This window comes from Sphaerodactylus townsendi, linkage group LG06, assembly GCF_021028975.2.
Source record: "Sphaerodactylus townsendi isolate TG3544 linkage group LG06, MPM_Stown_v2.3, whole genome shotgun sequence".
Lineage (NCBI taxonomy): Eukaryota > Metazoa > Chordata > Lepidosauria > Squamata > Sphaerodactylidae > Sphaerodactylus > Sphaerodactylus townsendi.
The window spans coordinates 102,292,670-102,305,593 of record NC_059430.1 but is presented as its reverse complement, the minus strand read 5'-3'; the positions used below and the strand labels follow the sequence as shown (position 1 = coordinate 102,305,593).

The window sequence follows — 12,924 nt, the reverse complement described above, 5'->3', positions numbered from 1 at the left end:
AAGTTGGAACTCCACCTATTCCCGTAAGCTTCAAGGCAAGGGCCAGGATTTTCTAAGGAAAGGGAGAGACATAAATGTAGAAGAAGCAACGTAAAACATCAGCCAGCCTCTTCCTTCTTCAGCTTAGCACCGGTCACCAAACACCATAAAAGAAACCCTGACAAACCTTTTGAGAGACTCTGGCTCCAACAATTCTTAGCCTCCAAAAGAAACCAAGTTCCAAATTGCAAATTGCTGGACAGTGACTGAGTGTGTGCAGGTAGAAGGCATCCCTTAGTGGACGTTAGCGAGAAATAAGTGAAACTGTAAGAGGGCATCAATTCTTGTGCCAGGCTATATGGCTCACCTGCTGAAGAGTCCTCTGCAATTGCTGTTCTCGTTCTTCGGTCTTCTGCAGCACTGACTCCCAACAGGCATTCATCATCTCCAGTCGATTCCGGAGGCTGCTGGCATCATCGCCGGCACTGGATTCCAGGAGCTCATTGCCAGCTTTGTTCACCGTCTCCACTGTAGATTGGTGGGCCAACACATCATTTTTCAGCACCTTCATACGTCATCGGGAGCAGAGGAGAAAACAAGACAGACTTTAAATCAGCGTATGTTTCCACCAGGCTTTCGAAGGAGATCAGATAAACACCTCCAAGCTCCACAAGCTGGTACTACAGGACCCTCATTCTGAAGATAGCCTTCCTTTCAAGAGACCTATCTCAGAGGCTTCCTGCACTCTGCAGCTCTCAAAACCAAGGACAAGTCAAACTGTTTTCTGGGCTTTACCATCACCAATGTCTCTACTGGGGGCTAAACACTGTTGCTTCTGTGCAATGAGTGTCCCAGTAAAAGAGGCCAGGTGACTCACCAATCCAAATAAACACCTATCAGGGTTATCTGCTGGATGCCCCCCAGAATTGGTGTTCTCAAAATATTGCCTGCATTCTTCAAGCATAGTTTGGTGAAGCTGTAACATCACAGCAGCAAGGAGGTACACAAGTTGAGGAAGCTACACTAGCTACACTACAAGCTGAGGAAGCTACACTACAAGCTCTCGTGACCCAAAAGAAAAAAGATGAAAAGAGGGAAGGAAGGGTTTTCTCATTAGGTTGGTGCTGTTATCCTTGTTGAGAACTTAGAGCAGTTCTCTAAGATGTTTCTTATTGGAGGCCACTTTAAGCAAGAATGTCAATGACCCAGCCTAGGAACATATGCAAACAGAACCAGGGCTGTACCACTTAGCAAAGGCCCCAAATAAGAGATTTGCACTTACATGGTGTTTTGCCAGCTCCACCTCAATGACTTTCGGGTCACCATTAATAGGCCTCTGGGAATCCAATAATTCTTCCGTGTGTGTCAACCACGCCACCAGTTCGGCCAAGGCATGTTGAAATTGGCCGAGGGCCAGCAAAGCGCCTTCCAGTTTGTGCTATTTGTGGAAGATGAAATAAGAACAGCGGGTTTTTTTCTCCATCTTTTCATCCACATCATCATTGCAAAGAGTGCTTCATAATATACAAAATATTAAATGCACGACTTGGACTTGGCTTATCCAGAGTATTCCAATAATTTATCATTTCCACCCATGTCACAGAAAAACAGAGACAGATCGTTTTCCTTTTGATGAATTCATGTATGCCATATCACATAAAGTTCCAGCAATCCTTAAATTTTTCATGCCCCCTTTTAATCTAGGTATTCAAAATGATTTCCATAAGCTAGCTAACAGTGTTGTCATAACTAAGAAATTCATTGTAACTAATCTATGACTTCTGCTTACCAGTATTTCTGACAAAGTTTGTGTGTTCTTAATTGTATCAACTGCATTTAGGAGTAGGTCCCCAGATGCTGCAGTTTTTCACCACCAGTCACATTCAAAATTGGGGCCTGTTTTATAATGTTTCCAGCATGCAGTGGCTAATACCTGCATATTATTTATCTCTTGAGGTATAGTATATAATACATAGTATTTTAAACTGCTTCCTTTAGGGTCAAATCCTACCCCAAGGAAAAGTGACCGTATTCATGACTGGCTAGATTACAGTCTGGTCCTGCTAAATCCACCCTAAGTACAGCTTCCTATATTTACTACTATTTTCCATAAGGTATCACATAACCGAGTAGTCATCATTTTTGCATTTTTCTGACGTGTTCTATTTTTTTTTAAAAAAAACTAGATTTATTTGGTTTTGAGGCAAAAATGAAAATGTCTAACATGACCATACTGAAAAAGAGGATGCCTGAAGCCATTCATTTTTAAATACACTTCCTCCTACGTCACTGAGAATCCTTGCCCAATCGTAAATCTTACAGAGCCTCTCTTTATCCATTCTGTGAAGGTCCCTGGTTAGGTAATGTGGATTAAACTGCTGATGACAAACTTCTGATTCCAAAAATTACATTCCTGGATCAAAGTGAATTTTTATGTTCTTGGTTCTTATGTGTATCTGTAATGAATTGACCTACATTGAGGGAATCACGGAATCTGTAATTAACTGCTTTTCATATTTTAGCTAATCCACAGTTTTAGAGGAGTTGACGTCCCTCATTGCTCCATATAAATCCACGGGTTATTTTTCTCCCCACTGAAAGTTCACTTTGATCCAAATTAACTAAACTGCTTAATGCATCAATTTGAAATGTCTGTTGTAACCAGTCCCCCATCACTCCCTGCTATCCTGTTTCAACTTTTGGAGAATGAACAAATTTACTCACAGTTTTGGTAATTTCTGCTAACCTACGGAGGCAATCTTGAATACTCAAAGAGGGATTCAACTGAACAAGTAATAAAATCTAGGTAGGTTCATTTTATCCCCCCACCCCACCCCCGTTCCAAATCAATTTTAATTTTCTTTCCCATGGGAACATAGTTGTCCTGATACAGCTAATTCAGGTCCTTCCTAATATAAATACCAAGATAGCTTAATGTTTTCTTTTATTGCCATACTTATTCGATCCCTTGGAGTTCCTTACAGAACCTTCATTCAGGAACAATTTGTATACTTTCAAACGATAGAAATTAACATTACATCCAGACAGTCTTAGGGGCATTAATGATCCCCATTAGTCATGTAAAAGATGCTGAAGCTTTTTAACAGCAAAATGGTATCAGCAGAAAGGACTAATCTCAAAACTTTTTTTAAATTGAGTCACTGAAGTCATTCATATCTATTAATATTAAAGTATTATCCTTTGCTACTTCCCTTAATCATTCCAACAATTACAGTACAAAAACTGAAGAACATTTATTTCTGTACAGTATTTATGCCTTTGTTCTCTCTGTGTGTACTGTGTGTTGAAGAGTTCCCCTTCAACACCATTTCTCTTTTGCATAAAGAATCAACTATGAGACATTTCAGATTTCTTCAGACTTGCTGAATGAAGATCTGGTAAAACCCTTCCCTTGATTCTGAATTGGTAAGACATTTCAGTTCCAGTTTCTGTATAAAACATACTTAACTCATGTCCTAATAACTAACAAAAAAGCTCTTGTCAAACCTGAGTTTATCCAAACATAGAAATTCTATTCCCTCATTAAGGCCAAAATGTAATTGTAGAAAATGCTTGAATATTTTTTCAAAGAAACCACTAATTTCTGCAAATCAGACTCTTCCAGTACTTCACAGTACTTTTTAGTATTTATTTTATTATATTTCTACCCCATCCATCCTGGCCAGAATCAGGTTTAGGGGAACTTACAGTAATTAAAACATGAGCATTAAAATTCCAATAATAAATAACCTAGTTCTAAAAATTTCATACATACTTACAATGGCTATGTCAATACGAGTCCCAGATCCCAAGCCTTATAACACCCCTCATCCCGATCTAATCGTTTTACTATAAAATGTTCCAGCAGGGGAAAGAGATGAAGAGTTGCACAGCAAATGTGCTAGCTGGAAATGAATTTAAAAACTGGGGAGGTCAGCTTCAGATGGACAATATGGACTGATGGGTGGCCTCAACCAAAAGCTGGTGGAACATCTCTGTCTTATTGGCCCTATGGAACTGGGTAAGGTTCCGCAGGGCCCTGGTGTCAACCAACAGAGAGTTCCACCAGGCTGGTGCCTGAGTCGAAAAAGCCCTGACACTGGCCGATGACAACCTAATGTCCTTGGGGCCAGGGATCATCAGGAGGTTACTATCAGAGGACCAAGTGTCCTCCAAAGGAGGTACAAGGAGATGCCATTTCTAAGATACTTCACGTTAAGGTTTTCTAGATTCAAGGTCTACTTCTTTCCATCTAGCCCAGTCGTAAGTTTCATCAGTTCTTTTCCTCCCCATTATATTTCATATAAACTCCCTTGGAAGTTATCTACTCCCTCCTGGCCATCATTCTCTCTTTTTCTATTCTAGCCTCACATATCTGTGGTTAATCCCCTATTTTCTGGATTTTTACAATTGTATCCCTTCACTCTCTTCTGTTAATGGTCTCCATCTCTTTGTTCCGTGATCTTTTCTGTCATTTCCCTCCAATTTCTTCTCCCTTCAAAAGAAAAAGTGCCGCTCTTATTTTCTTTCCTTTTCCTTTGGCTCTCTTCAGATTCTCATTTCCATTAAGAAAACTATTCTTGTACCCTCTAAATTAAACCCAAGGCTCTGCCTTAGTTTTTACTGACTTTTAACATCCTTTCTAGGATCCACAACAAGGGGGGGAAAGTTTTTTGGCCAGTATGACTCATTAATCCATGCTGAATAACATTGCCTGGGGGTGGGGGGGGGGGAGGGAGGGAGGAAGCTTCTCTATACAAGATCACAAAGGAACCTGCAATCTACAAATTAGTTCTGATACTCCACACATACCAATGACAGCCCTTAACTACAAACACTATATGAGTATTCTGGTGTATTAAGATAAATAATAATAATAAATATATTAAACTCACCTTGAATCAATATTGGATTTTGGTAGGATTGTAGTTTCTTCTTAATCACATTTATTTATTATATACATTAATTAGATCATTTTAAGTTGGATAAATTCCATGGCTCTTTAAAGTCATTGATCAATTTCCTCCCCTTAATTTATTAGAGTACTTTAAAGCTCTGCACAGATCATGGCTCAGTAGATTACATTAAACGAACTAATCCACGGGTTCCAAACAGAGCTTAGCAGAGGCAACTAAGGGCTCAATCATCTGCTTCCATGTTCATGTTCGATTAGTTCAGAAGACTGGTGGCCCGTCCCATGTAATGTATGTAAGTGCCATTAAGTCTCAATTAACTCTAGCAAGGGTTTTTTAAGGCAAATGGGAAACAGAGATGCTTTGACATTGCCTTCCTCTGCAGAGCTTTCCTTGGTGATCACCCATCCAAGCACTGACCCTGCTTAACCTCTGAGAGCTGATAAGATCAGACTATACAATGCTGCCTTCCTTCCCAGCCCCATAATCCTGCAGTTTACAGCACACATTACTCCATCAGTGGGGGGGGGGGGGGGGGGACAGTGAGGAAGTTCTGCTGAATGGAGGACCCCCCCCCCACCCCCCCCCCCCCCCTCCCCCCCCCACCCCCTCCCCTCCCCCCCCCCCCCCCCCCCCCCCCACCCACCCCCCCCTCCATCCCCCCCCCCCCCCACCCCTCCCCCCCCCCATCCCCCCACCCCCCCCCCCCCCCCCCCCCCCCCCCCCCCCTCCACCCCCCCCTCCCCCCCCCCACCCACCCCCCCCACCAACCCGCCACCCACCCCCCCCCCCCCACACCCCCCCCCCACACCCCCCACCCCCCCCGCAGCCCTCCCACCCACCCCCCCACCCAACCACCCCCCCCCCCACCCCCCCCCCCCCCCACCCAACCACACACCCCCCCACCCCCCCCCCCCCCCCCCCCCCCCCCCCCCCCCCCCCCCCCCCCCCCCCCCCCCCCCCCCCCCCCCCCCCCACCCCCCATCCATCCATCCATCCATCCATCCATCCATCCATCCATCCATCCATCCATCCATCCATCCATCCATCCATCCATCCATCCATCCATCCATCCATCCATCCATCCATCCATCCATCCAATCCATCCATCCATCCATCCATCCATCCATCCATCCATCCATCCATCCATCCATCCATCCATCCATCCATCCATCCATCCATCCATCCATCCAAGCTAATATTAACCTCTTCTTCTGGCTTTACTACATTCCAGTAATTTATGAATGGTCTCTATCTTTGCACAAACAAATCCTAAGAATGCGCTTTACTTTTTTTCTTTCAGCTGTCTGCAAATTGAAATGTTTATCCATCATCATGCTATATCAGCATTTCCTTGGCCACATTTCTGAATTGGGTACCTTTGTCTGAACCTCGTTTTTATTCTGCAGTGAGAAAACTTTTTGCTACTCTCACGTTTCCAAGTGAATAACTAATAATTAAGTGCCATCAAGTCTCAACCAACCTCTCAAGCGGATTTCGAGACAAGAGATGAGAAGAAAGGGTTTTCTGTTGCCTGCCTCTACATGCCAGCCCCAGCCTTCCTTGGTGGTCTCCCGTCCAAACATGAACCTCAGGCTAGTGACTAGTCTAAGCTATTTAGGCTAAATAAGCACCCATGCATGTTCTCCAACTTTTTCTCCATTTGACAAAACAAAACGGGCACGGAGTTCCATGGTACTTTACATTCCACATTCATACTCAGGATATCACAAAGATCTTTTCCCAAAAGGGTTTCAACTACGGAACAACTCTGCCACCTGTGGATGAATGAACCCTTCTCCTGTGAACAACACCAAAAATCACTATGAATTTGGCACACCTTACAAATCGTAGCTGGTGCATAATATCATCTGCAAAGCCCTTTTAAACAATTTCCTCCAACGTTAACATTAAAAAAGATACCTGCTGTATCTTTCTACTTTTTTCATATGAGACTTGAAAATTTCCTTTAACAGGTCTGGCTGCCACTTTGCTCTTCAAGTGGGAAACTTCAAAGTGCTAGACCTCAACTACCGTCACAGCATCCCCAAGCTCCTCTCGGGCCCAGTACATACCTTCATTTCATTCAGCTGCTCTTTGACAGTGTTGAGGTCAGTGCCCACCGGCGGCATGTTGCAGAGTTTAATCACCGTGTTGTCCAGCCAGTCGAACATAGCCTGAAAATGAACACAGCCACAGATGGAGAAGAAAGCAGCCAGTGGTTGCTCTATCAAGGCATTGGCAATTTTGCACTATATATGGGAGCCAAGATGGAAGGCGCCATCAAGTCACAGCCAATTTATGGTGACCCCGTAAGGTTTTCAAGGCAAGAGAGGTTCAGAGGTGGTTTGCCCTTGCCTGCCTCCACACAGGCTGGGAGCATTCCGAGAAGACTTTAACTGGCCTAAGGTCACCGAGCAGGCTTCATGTGGGGGAATGAGGACCTGAATCAGGTTCTCTAGATTAGCGTCCCACTGCTAAGCCAGACCAATTGGTCACTCCATCCACTCCAGCAAACTGAGCAACACAAGTCAGGACAATGCTCTGCAGCCTCTTCCCAGCATTTGGTTCTCAGAAGCACGCTGCCTCTGACCATGGAGGCTCCGTTTAGCTTGTGCAGTTCGTAACTGTTGCTAAACTCATTCTAAGTCCTCTTTATGCCTATGGGGCTTCTCGGGACCTGATGCAATGGTGGCAGCCTTACTGAGACAGAAAGTAACACTTCCTGCCTTTAATGCATCAGCTTTGACTTTGCATGCATCGCCCCCTCCCAAGTCACCCTTTGTTACCTGCAACGTGTCCTGATACTGCACCGCCGACTGCATGGCCTCCTCCAGCTTCTCCAGTCTCTCCTTCCAGGTTTTGTTCAGGTTTTCCCAAGCATTGTTCATCTGCAAGGGAAAAAGAGGGATTCAGTGGCCCTGGAGCAGCTTATAAGTCTCGGGCCCAGAGGGTTTGAGCTGGAGGGTGAGGGAGAATTGAGCACCCAACCAACCTCTGCCAGAAAATTCACCAGGTGCAATCTCCTTCGGCAGTTTGCTTTCTCAGTACAGAGATGGGAAACATTTACCTGGGAAAACACTTCAGGGTGACCTTGACAACTCATCTTACTTCCCAAGAGTCCTCTAGAACTTTCCTCCTAAAGATTTTTTTAGTGGAGGGGAGGGAGGGGTATTGCTCTGCTTGCTCTGATCTTCTGCCTATCTGAACAGTAGATGTGATGAATTGCTTGCTAAGCATGAGCAAGGAATACATTTTTCTTTCCAGCTTCTTTCCTGCTCTCCTGATCCCACAAAATACACTGTCTGGAGCAAAGGCCCAGGGCCTGATGTGCTCACAGTGTCTCATTTGAATGTGCAAAGCAGATCCATGGGTCATGCACAGCCACTTTGCGTGGATCCAGGGGGAAACAAAACACTGCCGAATGCACCCTCTCAAAGAAGAATGCATCTGGCCCAGGAATCCCCTTGGGTTATTAGCACAGACATTTCCACTCACCTCATCAATACTTTTCTTCACTTCTGGCTTTTCTGTCTCACCACAGGCGAAAATCAGATCAGCCCCCAGGATCCGGATGAATTCCAGTTCTTCATGTAAACCATCCGTTTCCTCCTTGATTGTCTAGTGGGAAGACCAGAGCAACAGCAGGTGGTGGGTTTAATAGTAAAACTATGCTCCCAAATGCCGGCTGAACTGTCAGAGTGACCTCAAGTACACAGTTGCCAGCAACCCCTTTTTCTTCACTGGGTTAATGTCTAACGAAAGAGGGGCACAAGCTCCAGTACAACTTGCTCCTCTATAACCACTGGCCAGATGATGCCTGAAATTACTGAAGAGAGATTTCACAGAGCTGAAAAAGACACCAGAGGCGTAGCTACAAGGGGACAGGGGGGTGCGTGACGCACCCTGTGGGGATGTGGTGGGACAAGGGCGTTCCGGGACGGGGGCGTTCCGAGGTGGGACGGGGCGTGGCAGGGGTGGAGGACGCACCAGTGCACCAGGTGCTTTCCCCCCCTTGCTACGCCTCTGGTAGACACTAAGGGTGGAAACCTATTCAGCTATTTTGATTTGAACACACTGAATTATGGGGAAGGAGCTCTCCAATGCCTAGAATGCAAGGATGCTCAGCACAAGCAGAAGAAACAAGCCTTTTGCCTTTTGCCAAACAGTCCAACACGGAAGATGGAAATGACAAAAACAAGCTTTGGAAGACAGGCTGGCCTGAATTAGAAGAGCAAAACTGAAGCTTCAAAGACCAACAAGATTTCCAGCGTTTCAGGTAACTGATGAAAGGAGCTTGAAAGCTTACGTTCTGGAAATCTGGTTGGTTTTTAAGGGGCCCAAGTTTTGGAAGGCATTCCAATTCCAAGAGAAGACATCCTGTGCTGGAGGATTTCTTTCCATATTTAAGCAATGCTTTGCAAAGTTACAGAGTCACAGAGTCTGAAGGGGGCATACAGTTCACCCTCCTGCTCAATGCAAGATCAGCCTAAAGCATCCCTGACTAGTGTTCGTCCAGCCACTACTTGAAGACTGCCAGTGAGGGGAAGATCACCACCTCCCTGGGCAGTCGATTCCACTGCTGAACCACTTTCCTGTAAAGTCATGTAATGTGAGAAATTCCTGCAGTCCTGTGCTATTTAGAAAGTTAACAACAGACTGTGCATGGCCCTTCCGCCTGAAGCAGAATCAGTGGTGTTTGCTTTTGCCCTCCTCACCTCTGCAGCTTCCACCTGCTGCTTGATGATGGATGGGTCAATCCCGGGACTCTCCAGGTCATGGACGATGTCCTGGGTATCTCGGATGGTGGTCAGGAGGGCAGCCATATCGTACCAGAACTTCTCTGCCAGTTCCAAGACATCCAGGAACTTGATTTCACGTTCCTCAGCCCGAGCTTTGATGTCTTCCCAGAAAAACACCATCTGATCCAGTTTTTCCTGGATTACTGAAAGATCAGACAGGAGGACAGCAACATCACAAAACTACCAGAAAAGGACCGTTCAGAAGACAAGAGACATCTGACACCACATACGGGACCTGCTTAATAGATATGGCACATGGAAGGAACACCCACCCACACACAAAATCTCCAAGTGTCCCTGGGCTTCAGGCCCCGTACCTTTCGCGGCCAAGTCCTTGTCTGCTCCTTGGGATCGCCCGATCAGCTCTTCCCCACGGCGTTTCAGAGCTTCGAAGGATGGCTGCAGCTTTTCTAGCTCCATCGTGGAATTTTTGTTGTCGCTGAGGCACTCACGAATCTTTTCGACCTCTGCTGGGATCAGTGGGGGCATGCGCAGGCGGGATGAGAGATTCTCCAACGTCTCCAGCATTGGCTCGATCTTGTCATGGAACTAAGGGCAAGAAGGGAACGTTAGAGAGGGCGCAACAGAGGCGGTGCATTCCAATACCTAACCATGGGGATATACCACATAGGTTCAACAGGGGTTTCAGAGCTAGCACAGCTTCAGAAATACCCTTTTAATTGACAAGGACATCCAGAATTGTGCCTCGAGGTCCTTGTCAGTATTGCTTCTGGACAGTCACTCCAGAGGGATGTTTTCTTTTCAAGAAAGTTACCTTTTTTTTTTGACCAGGCCTATACCACTTCTGTAACTGTCAGTCCCCTCCTGTCGTCATCTTCCACCAGCAGACAAACCCTTTTGTTTCATTTGACATCCTTCCAATGAGCCCTGCTTCCTCCCCTTTGTCTTAAATGTTGGTTTTTTTTATGTTTTTCCATGTGTATTCTAGCTTTGTTTGATTTTTAATGTTTTTCAAGACCTGCATGTTTTTAATCCGTTAGCCGCCTTGGCGGTCCTGATGAGAGCAGAAAAGTGGGGTATAAAATGTGTAAATAAAATAAAACAATCGTGCCTCTTCACCAAGACTATTTCTTTGCACAGGTGTGACTTTAGAAGGAAGGAAGTCACCTGGACTCCTTGGCCAGTTTCACTATCAAGTCCAGCTTCTAGAAAAAGCCACAGCTGGAGGGAAATCCATCTCAAACTGACACACACACACAGCTGGACCATTCTTTCCACTTAGGCCCACTCATGGGCTTTTTGGGAGGCCTCAGGGAAGGATCTCCTGGCTGAATTACAACAAACTTCATCTTTGTTACATTTTCAGAAGAGCTCCAAAACATTTTCAAGATAGCCTTGGGGAGCAAGTCACATGATCACAGCAGCAGCGGGAAGGATTTTAAACGAATACAATTTGTTTGTTTAACCTGGCTGGATGCTCTTAATCTTCTGATGCCTTTTGATGTTTTGTTACCCGCCTTGGGTCCCATTTGTTTGGAGAATGGTGAGTTTATAAACACACTAAGCAAATAAATTAGAAGTGGCATCCACAGCGATCTTAACGTTTGGATCCCTAAAAAAAAAACTTCAACAGACTCTTTATTTTGCTTCCACAGTGCCCAAACTGCTCTTCCAGATTAAAAAGGTAAGCAGGGACGGGTAAATACTTTGTTTAGGCACAATTTTTGGGTTAGGTCGGAACCCCTTAGTCACAGCTGAGAGGGAGAGCAAGGAAATCCGCCTCGCAGCCACAAATTCACCACTGGTCTTCAGCAAGCCACTATAAATTACCACCACAATCACTGCAACCTGCAAGACGTGGCTGTTCCACCAGGCCTTTTCCAACTAGCCAGCTGGATTGATTTAATGTATTGTATTGCATTATTTGATTTGTACTCCGCCCTCCCCTGAAGGGCTCAGATGCAGTAGAACATCTTTCGGTCTCCGGGGAAGGGGGAGAAAGACGGGAAGGACTAATCTATATCATCAGTTTAATTATCAGTCCAGCGTTATTTTAATATTATGTTAATTGGTTTTCAATATTTATATTGGGATTTATATTTTAAAGCTTATTGAATGTTTTCAGTTATGTTGTAACCTGCCTAGAGCCCTTCGGGGATAGGGTGGGATATAAATCCAATAAAATAATAAATACAATGAATGTGGCCTATCCTGTTCTTCAGGCTGAAAGTCAATGTATTAAGGCGGGGGGGGGGGGGATGGCTCAATGACAGAGCATATGCTTTGAAAGGATCTTCAGTGGTTCTCAAGGAGCAGAGTTTGGAAAGGTTTCTCCCTGCCTAAGACTGCAGGTCTTGCTTAGTCTCAGCAATGACATTTCCACTACAGTTCACAACAGTCGGTGCCTTCCGTTCTTTCCGAATAGTCTGAAACATTTCTGATTTTGCAATGAAGGGGGGCTTTTTGATGACTGGTTAACATCAGAATCCACACTTCCAAAACCAACAGAGAGGATTTCCCCCCCTACTTTCCAAACCAGTGCGCAAACCAAAGTTACTTAGATGGCAACAAATTACGCATAATCAACGATTTTGCAAAGAATGGGAGCAAGGTTACTATCATGAGGATGAACTTTTTTCTAAGTAAAAAAATGCGACGGTCGGGTTTCTTACCTCCGCAATCTGAATGGTGAATGTAGCCAACACAACAATGAAATGAGAAGACCACGCAGGGAGCAGGCCAACAGGTACCCGACACACACAACAGAGAACACATTCCACATTGGGAGGGGTGAGGAGATGTGAGATGGTGGTGGAGGGAAAACTCAGAGTTATTATGAGCTTCAACCAAGAGTGACTAAACACCACTACATTGTGTTTTTTTCCCTTTTAACAAAATTCTAACACAGATGAGACACAGAACAAAACTTGGACTAGTTTTACGAGTGAAACGTTCTGCCAACTAAAATCAAACAATGGCATGCAAGACAGGTGCTTTAGATAGCTGACATGAGGCGATGAGAAACGGGGGTGTGACTGCTTGCTTGAGTTCATTTTTTTAAAAGGTAAAAGGCACATTTTAAATCGAAACATCAAACCCCTCAGCTGTTGATCATAACAACCTCTTTAGAAAACACCAAGTCTTCTCTTGGTTGACATGGATCTCTTCCACCGGCCTCCCCCCCGAAATCAGAAAACCTGGTTTCAATGGCCTATATACAGTAAAGAGTTGCCCTCTCTGGCATGGAGAATGGCAAATCACTGACAGGG

The 12,924-nt window shown here is 45.0% G+C and overlaps 1 protein-coding gene across 1 annotated transcript in view; it reads right to left on the bottom strand.

The window, feature by feature from the left end:
* The window catches only part of MACF1 (microtubule actin crosslinking factor 1), a 364,404-nt gene that overhangs the window by 33,928 nt on the left and 317,552 nt on the right, over positions 1 to 12,924 (bottom strand). Inside the window, 8 exon segments of the mRNA XM_048501619.1 lie at positions 347 to 544; positions 1,262 to 1,462; positions 6,968 to 7,069; positions 7,682 to 7,783; positions 8,391 to 8,513; positions 9,611 to 9,837; positions 10,012 to 10,243; positions 12,328 to 12,336. Of these exon segments, the coding sequence (XP_048357576.1) occupies positions 347 to 544; positions 1,262 to 1,462; positions 6,968 to 7,069; positions 7,682 to 7,783; positions 8,391 to 8,513; positions 9,611 to 9,837; positions 10,012 to 10,243; positions 12,328 to 12,336 (1,194 nt within the window).